This window comes from Protomyctophum parallelum, assembly GCF_964188405.1.
Source record: "Protomyctophum parallelum genome assembly, chromosome: 16".
Lineage (NCBI taxonomy): Eukaryota > Metazoa > Chordata > Actinopteri > Myctophiformes > Myctophidae > Protomyctophum > Protomyctophum parallelum.
The window spans coordinates 34,691,961-34,710,841 of record NC_139711.1 but is presented as its reverse complement, the minus strand read 5'-3'; the positions used below and the strand labels follow the sequence as shown (position 1 = coordinate 34,710,841).

General features: G+C 41.8%; 2 protein-coding genes across 7 annotated transcripts in view; one reads left to right on the top strand and one right to left on the bottom strand.

Annotated features, from left to right (window-relative positions):
• fermt3b (FERM domain containing kindlin 3b) overlaps positions 1 to 3,598 on the bottom strand; it is an 83,927-nt gene extending 80,329 nt beyond the window's left edge. Inside the window, exon 1 of the mRNA XM_083786508.1 lies at positions 3,576 to 3,598. The gene's annotated coding sequence lies outside the window, so the exon portion shown is untranslated. The remainder of the gene's footprint in view (positions 1 to 3,575) is intronic.
• The window catches only part of macrod1 (mono-ADP ribosylhydrolase 1), a 133,414-nt gene that overhangs the window by 67,674 nt on the left and 46,859 nt on the right, over positions 1 to 18,881 (top strand). For all 6 annotated transcript variants that reach the window (XR_014570521.1, XR_014570522.1, XM_083786514.1 and 3 more), the window contains exon 4: positions 9,537 to 9,566. Coding sequence is in view for 4 of the 6 variants with exons in the window: in XM_083786514.1 (XP_083642640.1) it covers positions 9,537 to 9,566 (30 nt within the window). In the remaining 2 variants the exon portion in view is untranslated. The remainder of the gene's footprint in view (positions 1 to 9,536; positions 9,567 to 18,881) is intronic.

Here is an 18,881-nt window from a genome sequence, read left to right as displayed (position 1 = left end):
TGTTTTCCCTGCAGGTTTTATTCACTGATTAGCCTTGCTAATTCTACTGCTTTGCTGCTGAAAAGAAGTGTCCAGCAGTGGAACTGTATCTGTTCAGGGAATCTGAATATAATTAACATTCCGCCTTGGCAAATGCCCCCTGTTCTCACTGACGATGTTCTGTACTGACAATGCACTAACAATGTTACGTACTGAGTTGCCAAAGGCAGGACTTTTTGGTAAAATAGTCTGTAGCAATCTGATATGCTTATTCAACATGTACTCTAAATAGGCTACTATACATACATAATTCAATTACATATATATATTTTATTATTTTTATTTGATTTGATATGCAATGACATGGCTAAATCTGAACATCAAAAGGTCTAGATCGGCAGCTGTGTGCACATTTGGAGGCTGACCAATCATGATGCGTATTTCCAAAGTGTTTAATCATACATCCACAAAAGCTATAGCATTAATCTGCAACACAGCTGGATTTTGCTACTTTGCAAAATTGGATTGTGGCTCGTATGCTGTGAGCCATGTTGACTATTTGGAGACCACAGTTCACACTTCTATAACACACTTCTTCTTCTTCTTCTTCTTCTTCTTCTTCCCAATAACAGCAGTTATTTAAACATTCCTCTATAGCTACAGTAGCTAGTTGGTTGGTTGTTCGATTGAACTGTTGATTTGACTGACTGCCTCGCCAGAGCTCTGTCTATGGTGCTGAAATCTGAAAGCTTTCCTCTTTGACCTGGAATCTCAACGAACTTGTTCGAGTTCTACTGTAAAAGCCGACACAATGTTGGTAAAAACACTGTGTGTGTGTGTGTGTGTGTGTGTGTGTGTGTGTGTGTGTGTGTGTGTGTGTGTGTGTGTGTGTGTGTGTGTGTGTGTGTGTGTGTGTGTGTGTGTGTGTGTGTGTGTGTGTGTGTGTGTGTGTGTCATAACTACTGTAGTAACTTGCTTGTACTGGGGGGTTGGGGAGTAGGCGGAGCCATCATAAAAGTCTGCACTAGGGCCCGCCGTAACGAAGTTACGCCACTGGTGGAAATGGATATAAGAACATTATGCTGAACAGGCTGCCTAATTGCATCACACAGAGAGAAGTGGCCCAGAGCTTGATCAAGGATAATAACTGAGACTGAATGACTAACTGTCATCCTCAGTCAAAATGTCAGCTAAAATGTGATTGAATTATTGTTCCTGAGATTGGTCCTCCTGAGTGTTCCAAGCAGGGGACCATTTAGTCAGTGCTGCCATCGTATTCAATTGAAACCATTTTTGACACATGTACAGTGGCTTCAAAGAAGTCCAAAACCTCAAATTAAGCAATAATACATGAGATGGTGCTATGCAATGAGATACAGTATTGCCACTGGTGGCTGGTAATATCTGGTGGTGTCGCGGGCACCAGGACAGAATGCCGTAGATCCCACACCAGTCCATATGAAGACCTCAAGTAACTGTATTATTGCAGTAATTTATCTTTGAAAGTGGAATAAACAAAACCCCCAAAAGACTTTGCTACTTCAGCTGGTGGAGGCTGTTGCTAGGTTACTGACACTGTCTGATAGGGTAAATAATAAGGACAAATTGGCATTTATTATAATGCCTCTCAGCCAATCACAATGCGAGGTCAAATACGTGTTACGTTTCCATTGGGTCTTTTGTTGAATATTAATGTCATAGATGCAGTCACCTAAAAAAAGAAATCTGTTAGAAGTGGATGGTTCAGCACTTCAGTCTTCTCCTCCTGTATATACTTTCACTCATGCCCTTGTGGTTCATTGAAATCACAACAACAACCCCAAGGTTAAGTACGGGTCTATTATATGCATTTTAATCACGTCTACACTAAAGCACAAAACGATTGCAAATTAATTAAGAGATTGAGTGTCTACAGAAGTTGTGGCTCTTGATTCAGGCAGCAGTACTTGACATTACAAATGTCATCATGTGCTTTGAGCGCATCGAGTGGAGAGACCCTGCGTTCAATCATGTTGTGCTGCCCAGTGGTGGAAGTAACTAAGTACATCTTTTTGGTATTTGTACTTTACTTGAGTATTTCCAATTTCCAATACTTTTACTTCTACAAATATTGTACTCATTACTACATTTATTTGAAGGCTTTAGTTAGTTACTTTGATTCAGTATTCAGATACAGTAACACTTCAACCCGTTATACATTTCGTCCATTTGAAAATAGCCGATCTACAACTTGCAGAGCTATTATTTTCAAGTTTGAAAACTGAAAATGGGACATTCTGCATGAGTACTTTCTACTTTTTGTATTTTATGTACATTTTGATGCCAAAACGTTTGTGCTTTTACTCAAGTACATTTTGAATTCCGGACTTTTACTTACTCTACATTGCAGTATTGATGCTTTTACTTAAGTAAAACAATTGAGTATACTTTTTTTCCACCACTGTTGCTGCCTTATTCAGTCCAGTCCTGTGCCTTACTGCAACCAAACATCAGTGTGTAATACAATAAAACCTTTAATCCAAAAATGATATTTTTTCATTTTTCTCCACCGAAGTTGTTCCAATTTGACCCCAAGACTATCTGTGGTGTTAAATAGGCCTATTTCTCAACATAGAGTTCCAGATCAGACTTCAGTTCTATACGTATGCCGTTATCCTCCCCGGGGGGCATCCGTATGGGTCTGTCCTTTCTTTCCCCCCCATAAGGACGTGTGCAAATTGACTGGCGTGCTCAAGTGGGCAAACTAAATGATGGCTAGAGATTAAATGACTCAAAGAGGTATAACGGTGGTTAGGACAAGTGGATAGAAGAGAGATGGAGGGAGGGAGAGGGAGGGAGGAATACACAAACAGGTTGCACTGGGGCCTTGGGAATCAGGGAGCGAGGGAGAGGAGCGCAGAGAGAAAAATAAGATGGAGGGCCGCAGAGAAAGAACGAGGGGAGTGGTAAAATTGGAACAGACCTGTTTACAGATGAGCTGATTTAATGGAGATTTTAGCCAGCGTGTGGAACTAATTTTCATAGCGCCATCATCATCAACATCATTATGCCTGACTTCAAAGTCCCCTTTGTAGTATATGCGCTAACCATAAAGTACATGTGTGCAGTCACACAAACACTCACACAAATCCGAACACGCACGCACGCACGTGCACGCACGCACACACGCACAGGTGGTTACACTCGGAGTACCAGCCTCTACAGCAAATCAAACACTGGTTAAGTTCCCCCACCTCTCTCTCTCTCCCCTTCTCTCTCTCTCTTTCTCTCCCTCTATGTCCTTCTATCGCTAGAAATTCATCACTCATCTCCTTCAGCTGTCTCCAGTTCTGCTCCTCTCGTTCGCTCTTGAGTCAGTCCCTCCATCCCTCAGCCCTTCTCGCTTCCTCTGCCCATTCCTTCCTTCCTTCCTCCCTCTCTGTCTGCAATCAGTGTGATTACCCACTTACCTCCCCAGGAACAACAGAAGGTGTCCTCCATCTTGTCGCGTTATGATCCCCCAAAATTTAGTCCTGCGTCTTTCTTCTCCACCCTCATCTCTCTTTCAATCTTCTTCTCACTCTGTCATCCCTCTCTATCACTTGCCCCCTCCTTACCTCTCTCTCTCTCGCTCTCTCTCTCTCTCTCAGTCTCAATCTCACTCTTTCTGACCCCCCTCCCCATTACTCAATACTCATTTGCTCAGTCACCTTTCTTGCACCCTCCCCTTCCTCTCTGTCCCCAATGCTCCCATGCCCTCGTCTCCTCCTGTGACACTTTAACGCCTGATTCATACCTAGTTGCGTGGCGGTGGTGCACAGCGAGCGGAACCGTGGCGCGGTGCAACACGCCATGAGCTTGCACATCAGATATTTTCGATGTGTGATACTGCATGGTGTGCAACTCTATATACAGTATATATATAAATCAGGCTTACAATAACTGTATTTCTGCCCTCTATCATCTTTCCTTTTCTATACCAGTACCTCCCCCCTCCCTCTCTCTCTCTCTCTCTCTCTCTCTCTCTCTCTCTCTAACGCCACCCTGTCTTTAGTTGTGCAACGTGCCCCCCACCACCTCCTGGTAATTGGATGCATTTCGGCAACAGATGCTACCATCCTACTATTCAGCCTCTCAGTATTAAATATTCCAATTAGTCACGTAATGCCAATGAAAAACTAGAAACCGTTAGCCTCAGTGCTTACAGCGCCACAGGAGAAAGTATATTTGTGCACGTCTTTGTATTAACATGCAACAACTGTTGGGCGAACGAGAGGCATGTACACACACACACACACACATAACGCTCATGCACACGCGTGTATCCTCATCAGGGTAGAGGGCGCATCAGGGTTTAAGCAGATGGTGAAATGCTTCCCCTTGAGTATTGACATTACTGTCTCTCTCAATATCTCTCTCCCACTCGCTCTTGCTCTCTCACTCTAATTAACTAGGTTTCAGTAACAAACCTTTGGGCTTTGGAGTTGCCATAGTTACCCTATAACATTGACTCTTTGCCCGTCTAAATTTGTATGTGTGTGTATGCTTGACTGCTCACAAGTGTGTGTGTGTGTGTGTGTGTGTGTGTGTGTGTGTGTGTGTGTGTGTGTGTGTGTGTGTGTGTGTGTGTGTGTGTGTGTGTGTGTGTGTGTGTGTGTGTGTGTGTGTGTGTGTGTGTGTGTGTGTGTGTGTGTGTGTGTGTGTGTGATGTGTGTGTGTGTGTGTGTGTGTGATGTGTGTGTGTGTGTGTGTGTGTGTGTGTGTGTGTGAAACATGAGGCCTCACAGAGGAGTGACACACACACACACACACACACACACACACACACAGTGTTTGAGGTTGTGCCCATGTCTCTGCACGTGCGTATTCGTGGATGCACATGTGCATGTTGGTGGCTTTGATGCCTTTGTGTCCCGAACAGGGTTCAGGGTCTCTCTCACGTGTGCTGCACTTACAGTGCTGCACTTACAGTAAGTACAATTTTGAAGTACTCTCGATCAAAATTTCAGTCGGAGTGAATAAATACTTTAATATTAAATAAATAGGCTTACTGTTAATGTACACGCTAACTCTGTGTACAAATGAATGGCCCTTTCTGTTTTGAGGATAATGGGTGATGTCCGTAATATCGAGTAAAACATCTGGATGTCGCTTATCCAGATGTCGGAGTAATTTCTAAATTACCTGGGGTCCCTACAAAATACTACCGGTAATCCCATACGAATAGGACTTTAGACAATGTTAATTGTATAATCCTATGAATAAAGATTAGTTAAAATAGGAATACTTTTGTGGATTAAAAAAAGGGGGGGGGGGGTCACTGCATCGAAGCACATAGGAAGTTAAATTTAATTTTGGTGCAACTTAATGTACAGAGGCAGAAAATGAATTGCTTTAGATGAGTTAAAAGGCAGTCAACTGTAAATAAGTTTATCACATTATCCTATCTGACATAATTGTACTTAAGCACCCGCTGCTACGTTTGGAGAGTGGCCAATAGCTATGAACATACTGTAGCGAGGTATCCGATTAGTTCACTGGAGAAATGGAGTGAAACAGTTGGTACTGTGACAACATCCTTCCCTTGTCAAGAACGAAGAGAGCTTTATGTATTTATCACTCACACAGTACAATTAGGCACTATTACAAATAATAACACTTGATGCAAAAGCAGAGGGCATACAGATCACTTCACTCTATTTCACTTGTCTTTGGACATCGTGCAAGTAAAATGTTGCTCCAATTAATCTTTCACAGTACACAGCTAAATCCTCAGTGTTACATTGAACTCTTATCTGTCTGTCTCTGTTTCTTTCTCTCTCACACAGCCTCTGTCTCAGAGTTCAATGTTCAATTAACACTTGAGCTCTTGCTGTTGAGTAGTTGTTGTTGTTGAGTACTGTGGCAGTAGTGTTACTAGTCTTGGTTTAAATATGTGGTATTATTGTTGATACTCTAATACAGTAGATGTCATTGTCTCTTATGTATACAAAATGTGTCATGAGAACTGTGCCTGTTGGAAAGTAGAAAGGCATCTGTGATGGAACATCAACCCTGCAAGTTAGAAGGGTTTTTGCTGAGCTCCGGTGATGACGGTAGAATCACTCTAATGTTCCATGCACAATGATTTCTGGTCGGGAGTCATCAGTCCCCCTTCATGCATTTTTTATGCTTTAAAGGGGAATAATCATAATTTAAGAGCTCACGTGATATTACCGTGGCCGAGGGCAGCTCAAACAGTGTCGGTTGAACGAGAAAGAGTATTTACTAAAGCTAGAAACGTGACTCTAATCTGTGCAGCTGATCAAATTAAAATAAATTAGTTTACTGTAATCACATTTTTGTTTGTGACTTCACATCCAAATGAGCTGTATTTCTATACCATAAAAACCACTTCATTGTTGTCACTTCTGTTGAACTTTACAATAAACGGGCCAAATTGATATTTTATAATTTTTTTGGTCATTGGAGAATAATAGTAAGATGATAGCTAGCTTAAAGAGTGCATGTAGGAAAATTCTGAAGATACTTGTAGATCATCATTATTATTATTAGTATTATTATTATTATTACTATTTGGGGGCTGCCGCTGGAACCCCTGGACTAATATTCTATCACAGTGCATGGTTTCTTAGACAAAAATACAACAAATGGGGAGTACAGCCACTGTGTTTTCTAACTTATCTTTGTAACTGTCCATTGCATAGAGATAATGTGCTTTCTCACTTCCCTAACATGATCACAGCATCCCAAATTCGATCCATAAGCGAAGAAACAATTGGGAAATACGATGCTTGTGACTTATTAGTTAGAACTTACTCAGGTCGATTTTGAAGGTGCAGTTTACCAGGTCGTGATACATAAATTGGCCTCGCTCTGCGCACATTCGTATTATGAAAGGCATATCGGCCCGTGTTGAACGCACTCGGCCCGTGTTGAACGCACACACATTTGGCATACCGCGTCCCTGAATATTTTAGCATTGTGGGAGTGTCCATATGTTAATTATTCTCGCTTTGCGCAATTTGCTATTAAGCCCCTTGACCTAAAGACACTCAGCGCATAACGATTAGACGTGGGTCTGACCACCTCATAAACGCAAAAAGCACTGTTTGATTTGACACTTGAGCGGCTCTGGAAGGCTGGTAGAGTGTTGCCATGTCTGTTTATTATAAGCGGCTTATTTTTCTGTAAAGTTGCTTTGTGTGGTTGCTTTTCTTGTTTCTAAAGTGGTTATTTGGGCTTTTCTCCTAATGTTGTTTAAACCAGTGATCGTCACACAGCACATTCCCATGTCAAGGATCCCCAGATGAATGCATTTGCCCAACTAAGGACAGCTAATCCAAAAATTAAATAAAAAGATTACTTTTGAAAATAGCAGATCTATACCAGCTCACAATGCATCACATTCATTCATTAAAACTATGAACTCTGACTGCAGGGGGATATATAATGATCATTATAACAATGTGCAAGAACATATTTAAAAAGAAGGAAGAACTTTATATTTGTGGACAATCAAAATATGTTTTTTTATTTTAATGTGGTGTCATTCAAATTAATCTGGATATGGCAGACTCACTATTTAGAAAATAAAAACATGGCACTTCATTTAAAATAGGTTACAGACCCCTGTTATATGCGCTTATTTTTATAGACCTATTTACTTGTTTCTATGAGACATGGCGGTTTTGCGTCTTTAAAAAAAAAATGTTGAGATTAGAAACGGCCATAATTCTTTCATTTCTCAACCTTAAAAATAAATAAAAACATCTCCATAATCCGTGGGAAATGTGCTTTCATATGCTGTATCACACCCGATTCAAGTCTTCTTCAATAAAATGCTACGAGCGAACTCAGCGAAGACCATACCATCGGGGCCACAGCATTACGCAGCACGCATTCAACTCATTCCTTCGTCGTGACTTGAATGAAATAAAATATAATAAACGTTATTTTACTGGTGTTTTTCAATAGAAACAAATAAAGAGCGTGTGTAGGCTAGTGTGTGCAAGTGCAATGCAGTGCATATACATGCATGCACTAGGCTATATTTCTTCCGTGTCGGGATGGTGATTGAGCTCTTCAAGTTCACAGCCCGTTTGGTCTTTCATAAAAAAACGTTGATATTAGCCTATAAACACTCATGGTTCTCTCATTTCTCAACCGTTTTATTAAATGTAAAAATCTCCATATTCCTTATGAATCTTGCTTTCATTCGCTGTATGGTACATGGTTCTATCGTTATCGAATTAATTAATTACGCATGGATTGGCAATTTGCCAATATGCTGCTATATCTACTCGCAATTCCATTCCGATCTGAAAGGTGGGTCTGTTCTTTTGAGGCATAAAGGTGACAGCATGCAGTGCAATAGGAATAATTAACCCAAATGTGACAAAGGCATGTCATGTCTTCTATGGTGCCAGCCTGAAGAAATGTCATACCACGACCCCCAAAGTGCGCATTCCGTATGTGACATCAGCTGACTGGTAAAGAGAATAGTACGGACATGTTGATTGGGTACGTCTCAAACACGCCTTAAACACACCCATGACTAATTCAAGGCCGTTTTGCGAACTCCGCGGGGTGTCAAAAGCGCTTCTTAACATGCCCAAAATTGCAATATGACATACTACACGCCCCCAGATCATAATACTGTAATTAGATTAGTAATATAGAAGTAAGTAACATAGAAGTCCTAAATCGACCCCACTGGCTCAGAGTTGCTAAAATAGTTTTAAAGGGCCTCAGGCTACTGTAGAATAGCTGAATATGCGAGCATGGCTAACATTCAGATTACGCTATTTTGGAAAAAGCTACCCCTCATCTTGTAGTATTAGATTTGTACAAGCCTCAAGTTAAGATTTGACTAATTCTTTCTTTTTTTCCTGCAGTTAATGCAATATACTTCCTTTCCTGGCTGCGCAGTGTCCTTTTTTATTGACTGTACTTGTATCCTCCATAATATTAAACTGCACTAAACAAAAAATATTGACACACCATTTATAAGGAACATGCAGGACATACGGATTTTGTTTTCCCAAAATGTGGCAAGAGACGTGAAGAACTACTGTAGTATTCGAAAGTGCAAGGTGTTCCAGTCAGTATATTCATTTGTAGACTGCGTAAATGAGGACGCACACACACACACACACACACACACACACACACACACACACACACACACACACACACACGGTTTGTTATGTTCATCCATAAGTCACTCTTGTGTGGAGGGGTAATTTTAGGTCATGTTAGGTTTAACAGAGGGGTGAAGGGTCAAGATGAGACCTTGTAGCTCAATCCAGTGCTGTCTTGCCTCTAAACAACCAGTGACAGTGACTTTATGGGCACCGGACAGGAGGCGCTTGTCTTTTGTTATCCTACAACATGTAATGAAAGAATGAAAGCGACATTTCTTCAACAAAAAAACCCCAAACGTTACAGAGCTTAACATTGAGTTTAACACGGATCACTTTCACATGTTTACATTAGGCATGAATCATGATGGATTAAAGGAAAGTCTGTGCACATTTATAGTATATTTAACTGTCGACTTCTTTCTTTTCTTTCAGCCAACAACAGCTTGCTGGGAGGAGGAGGAGGTACGTTGCCACTTCATTATACTGTCGTCTGTGTGTGTGTGCAGTGTGCAGTGTGTGTGTGTGTGTGTGTGCGTGCGTGCGTGTGTGTGTGCGTGTGCGTAAAACCTGCATCTGTGTGTATGACTTGATAACAGGTATGTCTTTGTTTTGGCAGGTGTTAGAGGTGTGTGTGTGCGTGTGTGTGTGTGTGCGTGCGTGTCTGAGTGCAGGCGCAAACTCGATGGTTCATAATTTATGGGTGTGGAGTGCTGTGGAAATAAACAGTCATTTTTCAGTGTATTGTTGACTCAGTACTTTGCTTTGTGTGTGTGTGTGTGTGTGTGTGGGGGGGGGTGTTGGAAGTTCATGGCTAATCGATACTTGTAATAAATCTGTACCACTAATGCTCCACCCACACCCACTAAAAATCATGCACACACACACACACACACACACACACACACACACACACACACACTACTTGGCAGGTTGGTACTTGTGTATGAGAAAGCGACATCCCCTAACACTCCTTGCATCCCTTCTTGCCACAGATAGATTAGTTTACTATGCAGATATACGGTAGTATGTTGGTTACTATGAAAACCTGCAAAACCAAATGTCAGTCCGACCGTCGATCCGTCATGCCACCATACAGGTATATGGCCATCAGTCCGTCACGCCTCGTGACACGTCTGGATAGCCATACATGGAGAAGACACCTAGATCATCACCTAGATTTGACATATATGGAGCCGGCCAGCAACTCTGAGTCTACATCTGACCTCAAACCATTAGATCCTCTTCGATGTCTCCCTTTTGATTGATACCTGTCCATACAAACTGGGCCTGCCCCAAAGTTATTAGTGCAGCCGTGCCCAGCAGCCGGCAAAAACTAGAGTTCTCAACAGGCCCAAAAATGTAAGCCCGGCCGTATCTGGGCCCTCATCAAACCCTGCACTCTCAACACACGCTTCATATATGGCCAGTACATAATTAATTCCATTTGTTCTATCTGAACCACCATGCCAAAGCACCAGAGCTTGCCCAGCAGTCTGCCGGATGCGTGCACGCGACCTCTGCCTTGACAGATTTTGTCCAAATCTCACGCAAAATGGTACACATTATCTCTGTATCTCAAGATGTATCAGATTTTTTTTTAAATGCTAAAGATGCTGCACGCAGCATCTGATCAGACCCAAATTTGAATCACAAATCCAGTCCTCTAAATAACGTGAAAAGACCTTGACCTTGCAATTTTTTTAGAATGATGCTGGTTTGACATTTAAATAAACGTTTTGTTACCAACACGCTCTGACTCCACTGGTATGATATCCTCTTAGACCAATAACATTACAAAAAGTACTGGGATGACAACAATGACTTACTTTACTTATCCCCATTACACCGGCTGGCGCATTGGGCAGCAACAAGGTTTCTCCACTTGCATCTGTCTTTGGCCATCTTCTCTATGGTCCCCCAGCTCTGATGGTGTTGCTGGAGCTCCTTCTCTATCGTCCTACGCCATGTCATTTTAGGCCTGCCTTTCTTTCTCTTTCCTTCTGGGGTTCAGTGTAATGCCACTCTTGGGATCACGTCGATGTCCATTCTGAGGACATGGTCCACCTACTGTACGTTCAGCGATTATACTGTTCATGTTGTCTTGTTGGGTGATATTGAGGAGGTTATTGTTTGGTCTTGGGCCAGAATATACACAGAAATTTGTGCAGGCATGATGTATGGAAAGTGGATCATTTATGGATGTCGTTTTCCAGCATTCTGCACCGTATAACAGTGTTGATAGTACGCAGCTTTGGTAGATCCGGAGTTTTGTTTTGGTGCTGTATTGATTTGATTTCCAGATTTGTTTAAGTCTTATGACAACAGTGAGTGAACATTTTATTTCTTGTACAGGTCTTTATAATGAAGGGAAAACGTTTTGACTATATAGCCTTCGTCAGTGTTCAGAATTTGGAGTGTCTGCTTCCTTTTGAGGAGGAGGAGACAGTGTACAGGTGGCAAATGAAGAAAAGAATGGTATGTCCCACACAATATAATTCTGCTCCCGTCTTTATTTCAACCTATAAAACAACAACGTTCCGCCCCTCTGGGCTTTCTCACTTGAGAAAGCCATTCTTTTCTTCATTTGATAATGTTTTGGGTCCAGCACCGTATTTAAAACTATTTTTCCTTCTTTACATTGTACAGGTGACTTCTAAATCCTGACCTACGCTATTTTATTTCTTTTAAGATTTGATTTAGGCTTTTCTGCCATTATTGATACTTAGAAGTGAAGATGGATAGGATAGAAGGAGGGGGAGAGACATGCAGCAAAGGTCGTCATGAACGGGACTCGAACATGCGCCGCGCTGTCAGGGTCAGGTCAGAGCCTATGTGGCATATGCCTGGACTGTTAGGCCAGCAGCCGCCCCTGACTTCTGAAAAAACTTCAAATATTTATTCAAAAATGACAAAAAATATATGTTGCTATTATGCTGTACATCCTGTAGCAACAAAAACAGCAAATCATCATCAGTTTTCGACCGTGATCATGGATTTCACAAGGGGTTCCTGGGTTGCTAGGTACTGTATAGAGGTTCTCGGTCTAAATGGGTTAATCTGGTATCCTAGTTTCTTTGCTATTTACACTTTCTTTGCTATTTTTACTCTGATTTCACACTTGTTTTTCACACACTCGATAAGAGCATCTGCTAAAGGCCTAAATATTGTGTGCGTGTGTGTGTGTGTGTGTGTGTGTGTGTGTGTGTGTGTGTGTGTGTGTGTGTGTGTGTGTGTGTGTGTGTGTGTGTGTGTGTGTGTGTGTGTGTGTGTGTGTGTGTGTGTGTGTGTGTGTGTTTTTGTGTAGCCATGTTTGCCTGTGTCTGTCTTCAGCGAACAAATGTGTACTGTGTTAACATATGTGTGTATATGCTAACTTCTCAGTCTCCATGGTGATGTCTGGTGTGCGTGCGTGTGTGTGCGTGCACGTTCCCAAAGGTTCCTTTGGGTGTTGAAAGACCAGATCTGTGCTTGCTCTGAAGTGTCTGTAGTGAAGCAACTGCCGACACCCAAAGGACTGCGAGGAACACACACACACACACACACACACACACACACACACACACCATAGTTCGATGACACAGTCAACTTCAATTGGATTTCTTTGCTTTCTGACAGAAAAATGCACAACCCAGGCATATGTGCACACATACTGTAAGAGCCAACCAGTGCCTGTTAGCACCTCCCCGATTGCCTTCATAGGAGAAAATCTGCCTGTTTTCTATGCCCATCGTTTCTCTCTTGCTGAACCAAACTTAAGTTGCTCTGTGCTTCACTACAAAGGCGAAGCTAGGTCTTTGTGTTGTCAGGGTCCTACCGTATGTTGTCACCTCCTGATAAGTTTGCTTTCAGGACATGCCTGGCACGTCTGTCCTATGCATGTTACGGCCAACTGTGGTTTATCCCTATTAGGTTAATCGCTGCCCTCGGGCAGCTGCCCTTGCAAAACTGCGCACAGCTCTAATGTTGGACTGATCTAGGCTCAGGGCCAGAGCAACTAAATAGGAGGGGCACAAATAAAAATCACCACAGAAGGTGCACCAAAAACATTGCTCCACATACAAAGTATGTATTATAATAATGAATAATTATTATTAATAGTAATTATTAATAATGGTATATAATAATATAGAGTCCCAAAGTAATGTGTATAAACCTCTGTTTGGCAACACCTCCAGTAGTCTGTTAGAACACCGATTCCCTGAATTTAGTTCAAAAGACAAACGCGTACGAATGCTGCACTCCAAAACACATGGATGTGGAAAAATATACTCTCTTGCTGAACCAAACTTAAGTTGCTCTGTGCTTCACTACAAAGGCGAAGCTAGGTCTTTGTGTTGTCGGGGTCCTACCGTATGTTGTCTCCTCCTGATAAGTTTGCTTTCAGGACATGCCTGGCACGTCTGTCCCATGCATGTTACGGCCAACTGTGGTTTATCCCTATTAGGTTAATCGCTGCCCTCGGGCAATGTGTATAAACCTCTGTTTGGCAACACCTCCAGTAGTCTGTTAGAACACCGATTCCCTGAATTTAGTTCAAAAGAACGCGTACGAATGCTGCACTCCAAAACACATGGATGTGGAAAAATATACTAATGAAAGATTATATAAACTAAAATTACTCAGTCATAATTGCCAGCTGCAGAAATCTCTCGTTTATGAACAGCTATAATTAGTTTGTGTGCCTCAGCCTCTGACTCCGCTCACAGCTTCACATTGCGGCGTTCAGAGTATGCAGTCAATATGGCATCACGTTGTAGCCGATGCGGCTTCACGTTGCAGCATTCAGAGTATGGGTTTTATGCCGTTCAGACTATGGGTTTTATGGGTAAGTCTCCCATTGGCTTAGAGGCAACCAATGATGAAAAAGTCTCTACTACGGACACTAGAGGTAGATCAACATGTTGTTCAGCGGCTTTGGGAGCATCTGGCAAAAATAACTAGAACAACTACAGTATGTACAGTGTAAGTTGCCACACCTCTGACGCACAGATACACATAAGCGACGGAGCACTCTCGAGTGACCCTTGTGATATCTTATCATGAACAAACAAACAAATAGTCTTTACTTGCAAAGTAAATCTTGTACTGAAGGACCCAAAAAATGGACAAACCAAGGACAGCCTCATGACTAATGAATTGCATTTTTTAATGAATTGCATTTTTGTAGCACAAGTGCTCAAAGCGCTTTACAATGGTTCATACATTGGGAGGTGAAGCGACAGATGACAGTCGACGCCAGCATCCTCACTTCCCACATTCACACACCAATGGTGGCAAGCTCACACCGACCAACTCATTGGAGGCAATGTAGGGTTCAGTTTCTTGCCCAAGGACACTTTGACATGTGGATAGGAGGAGCCGGGATTCGAACCTCCGACCCAGGGATTATTGTACGACCTGCTCTACCTCCTGAGCCACAGCCGCCCGTCTAGTGCATGCATTGATTGGTGAATGGTTCAGCACCACCGGCGATGGACAGCGACAGGCCATGCGTGCTGTGGCCCAGCACCATACAGTTTTTACACGGGTGCATACTTAGTTTAGACTAGTCATTGGTTAGACATAAGGTTGGTGAGGGGTGCGTTAAGACGAGCGTTACGGGTTGGGAGAGGGTTACGGTTAGGTTTAGGTGTGCTGCCCCATGGGAGGTTAGGGTTAGGATGAGGGTTTGAAATAGGTTAAATGGTAAATGGTGCATTTATATAGCGCCTTTATCCAAGGCGCTTTACATAGATTGTGCATTACATTCACCCATTCATACACCGATTGCGGCGGAAGCCATGCAAGGTACCAACCAGCACATCGGGAGCAATTTGGGGTTCAGTGTCCAAGGACACTTCGACATGTAGACAGGAGGAGCCGGGATTCGAACCGCCGACCCATGGATCATTGGACGACCTGCTCTACCTCCTGAGCCACAGTCGCCCATTAGTCCTAGTTGTAGGACTAATGACTGTAATTCCCAAGAGAGAAAAGTAGGGTGCAATAGTTATTCAAACTGATTGATTTAATAAATTATAAAACAATATCGTTAATCGACTTTTTTTCATTCAAAATTCTTTCAAAATATAATATCTAAAATGTCTAAAAGTTCACAATGCATATATATACCCTACCCATATAGGGTTGCGACTTGTGAGCTTGTACATCTGCTATTTTCGTGCACTATAACACATTAGAATATTTCACGTCGATTTGTTGACCTAAAACTAACAAATAAAGTTGGTTATTTTCTCCAAAACTACATTTTCATCGCGATTGAAATATAAACGTTTCTCGAGAAAGATAGCTAGCGTGATCTAATGCTAACATTAGCCTTTTCTTACAATAGAGTTCTGCATAAACATTGTCGATAGAATATTCGCTAACAAAATAATCAATTGTTGTATCCCTAGAGAAAAGCAGCATACAGAGATGTCAGTCTCCACACAGTTATGTTTGTAATTAAGCCATTATTAGCAACAAGCAAACAATGTGAAGAGTTAGAACATACAGTAGGGCTCCTTGTGTTTTGGAAAGTCCACGGCAGCTTGGGGATGACGGTCCTTACTGCTTGCTAATGGCACTATCCTCCTGTGCTGCTAGCTGCTTTATACAGTATGTGAACTCTCTCTGACTCAATGTTTTATCAGTCAGCAGTGATGGGAAGAATTTATGTCCATTTTTGTTCTAACTTTGCCTTTTGATAAGCGTATTATGTAAAGTTGCATTTTCTCCCCCAAAACTGTGGAAAGATATTCAGGGATTTCTTTGCAGAAGAAATGTGCTGCTGATCGGTACAGTGGTTTGCCACAGACCCTCTTCTAGATGGCTCGTCTCATAGGAGCGTAGGAGTGTAAATTATAATTTTTTTAGGCCAACAGCCAATGGAGGGCAATTAGGGAGGCGGAGGGGCCAATGTCCCTTAATTAATTCACCGCCTAACACCAGGCATGGCGTGATCCCTCAGGTTCTTAGCATATGTATTACTTTAGTCAAGTGCACATATACATATTTACGTAGTTGTGCAAGTTCATGTGTGTGTCTATGTCAATTTGTACTGTATCTTCGTTGGATGCACAGATGTTCATGCTGTGGCTTACAGTATTTGATTTTGTCTTTATGTATTGACTATTCACAATTCATGACTTTGCATAATGATCTCTGCAGCAGAGCTTAGATCTGACCTAAAAGAATGCACACTACATGATCCTACTTGAGCATGTGCACGTTCTGTCTGAACCCGTGCCGGGCTCCGTCCCATTGACTGCATTTATGGGCCTGACCCCTGACCCCGGTTTAAAAGCAAACATTTCGTATTAAGTCAGCTGTGTTTCAGTGCATAAAGTCTGATTGTTTGTTGTGTTGTAATTTATGTTTAACTGTAATTTTGTTGCTCAATTAAACACAAATGTATTCATCCGTAACGACTGCTATCAGCTGTAACCCAGTGGCCCTAGATGAGTGTAATTCCATTGCTTTCTCATGCAATGAGAAACGGGTTCTGATATTTGTCATTTAATTTTAAACAACTCTAATTTAGAGTTGTTTGAATAACAGATATATTCTGCATAGCCTAACTTCCTAAGCGAGTGTGGGGTAGGCAGCGAGGATTTGACACATTTCAAATGATGTTTGATTAGCTGGTGAATGGTGACAAAAACATGTTGATGCAAGGAATGAACAGACAGAAATCTACTGTGTAACTTCCTCTCACAATGGTGGGTCCCATTATAATAGAAACACAAACAAACAAACAAACAAAAACAGGATGGCACAGTCAATGCATCCAGGCAGAGAGTATATCCAAGTGTGTGTGTGTGTGTGTGTGTGTGTGTGTGTGTGCGTGCATGCTTGCGTGCGTGCGTGCGTGCGTGCATGCATGCGTGCATGCATTAAATTCTTTAATTTTTCCTCTCAGCCTTTTAGCACTCATTCGTATCAGTCTATCTCTATCACTCGCTGTTTCTCTCTCACCTCTCTTCCTATATTTTATTAATTTACATCTCTCCTTCACTTGCTATGTCTGTCCTATCCTTTGGGGTTTGTTAAGGCAGAGAGAAGCTAGTTGTTAATTAGCGGGAGAGAGGTAAAAGGAGAGAGGATGGAAAAAGAGGGAAGAAGGGAAACGTAGAGCTGGGAGGGAGCAATGGTTAAAATATGGAAGTGAGATTAGGGGTGGTAGAGTGCGGACAGGGAAAGAGGGACGGGTGTAGTGGGTGAGTCATCAGGGACAGAAGGAATGGAAAAAGAAGACGATAGATTCACAGACAGAGCACGTCGACAAAAATAAACCTCCACGAACACAGTTCACACTATGCCTCCACGAGATTCTATTCCACATATCAAACAGAATATCCTTCATTTTAATCACTCTGTATTATTGTTGACAACTAAAACATTAACAGAGTGGGACTCTTCAGTCTGGCACACCAGCACAGTCAGTGATTTAAATGGGTCCCGAGACCCAGGGGTGGTCTTTTAAATGGGTCCCAGGGACATTTTATGAGTCCTACTTCAACGAGTACAGTATTGCATCACAGGACCCCCGGAGTATGACATGATTGTGTCCTTTCTCAATTTAGTGAGTCTTAAGGATGCAGGATGAAGGCTATTTGCATCACTGCACTACTTTCGAGTTCCAAACAGTAGCGCAGCGGTCCAGCTGAATGGCATGCACGAGAGAAAGAAAACAAAAACATGCCAGTTGCACTAATTGACCTGCCCGATTAACAAAGATTAGTTGCCCATCTAAATGTCCGGTAGAGCAAACAGCCACAACCAAAGATTTACTAGCTTTTATCTTGCAGCGGATATTAATCTCCTGCTCTGGCAGTTGAAAGCCAAGTGGACAAGGTGAGCGAGGTAGCAACCTCCAACAGCATCTTTTATGTCTAACATTTAGTGCAATAAGATTTAAACCTTTTTGGGGGAGTATTTACCTGATGCTGCAGAGTGAGATACAATTAATTACATCCAATCCAGATCCTCCAACCAAACCACATATAAGTGGAGTCTAAATGTCTGCTACCCAAATCATTGTGCCCCCACTGTAGATGCAGCCAAGTATGATTTTGCTATCTTATAATGAGTGGACCAATTTTATGAACAATTGAACATGAGATTGAAAATGTACTGTATGCTCCTATAAAATTATATTTCAGTAATCAAATTATCGATTTAGTAATGTGTCAAGTAAAAAGTTGTCATGAGTGCTATTTATAATTTCAAGAAGATATGACTGTGTGTCTTTGTTTGATATTATAAAGGTTTTGAGTAGATAAACTGTAAAATGTAACGGTACAGTAATTTATGTAAGAAATGTAAAGATACTTGTCTGTTTGGGTTCCTTTTATTACCTATTACTGTTTATTTTATGGTGTTAATCACATACCAAATCTACTATCATAAAGTATAATTTACAGATCAATTATAATTATGAAGTACTCGTTTGCTCGATTAAGTGCTCAACCTTTATCCCAAAACGATGCGCATCTATTATACTACTAGGTATTTTATGAGGAAGTGCAAGCTAAATAAATTCATACTTGCACCAGGGAGGAAAGGTAGACGCATTAAAAAAAACTAAAACAAGACTGCCACTACTGTATGCCTGTAGGGATATATTGAATATATTAAGGGGCTGGTGTCAACATCACTGGTAACGATTCTATCAGCTCCCTTCCCCCTCGTGGCTCTGAAGCAGGATCTAGGCCTGATGCAGACCACGCTGTTGACAGTCCACCACAGGACTGTCTGGAGCATACCAGTGCTCTGGAGTGGGAGATTAAAAGCAAC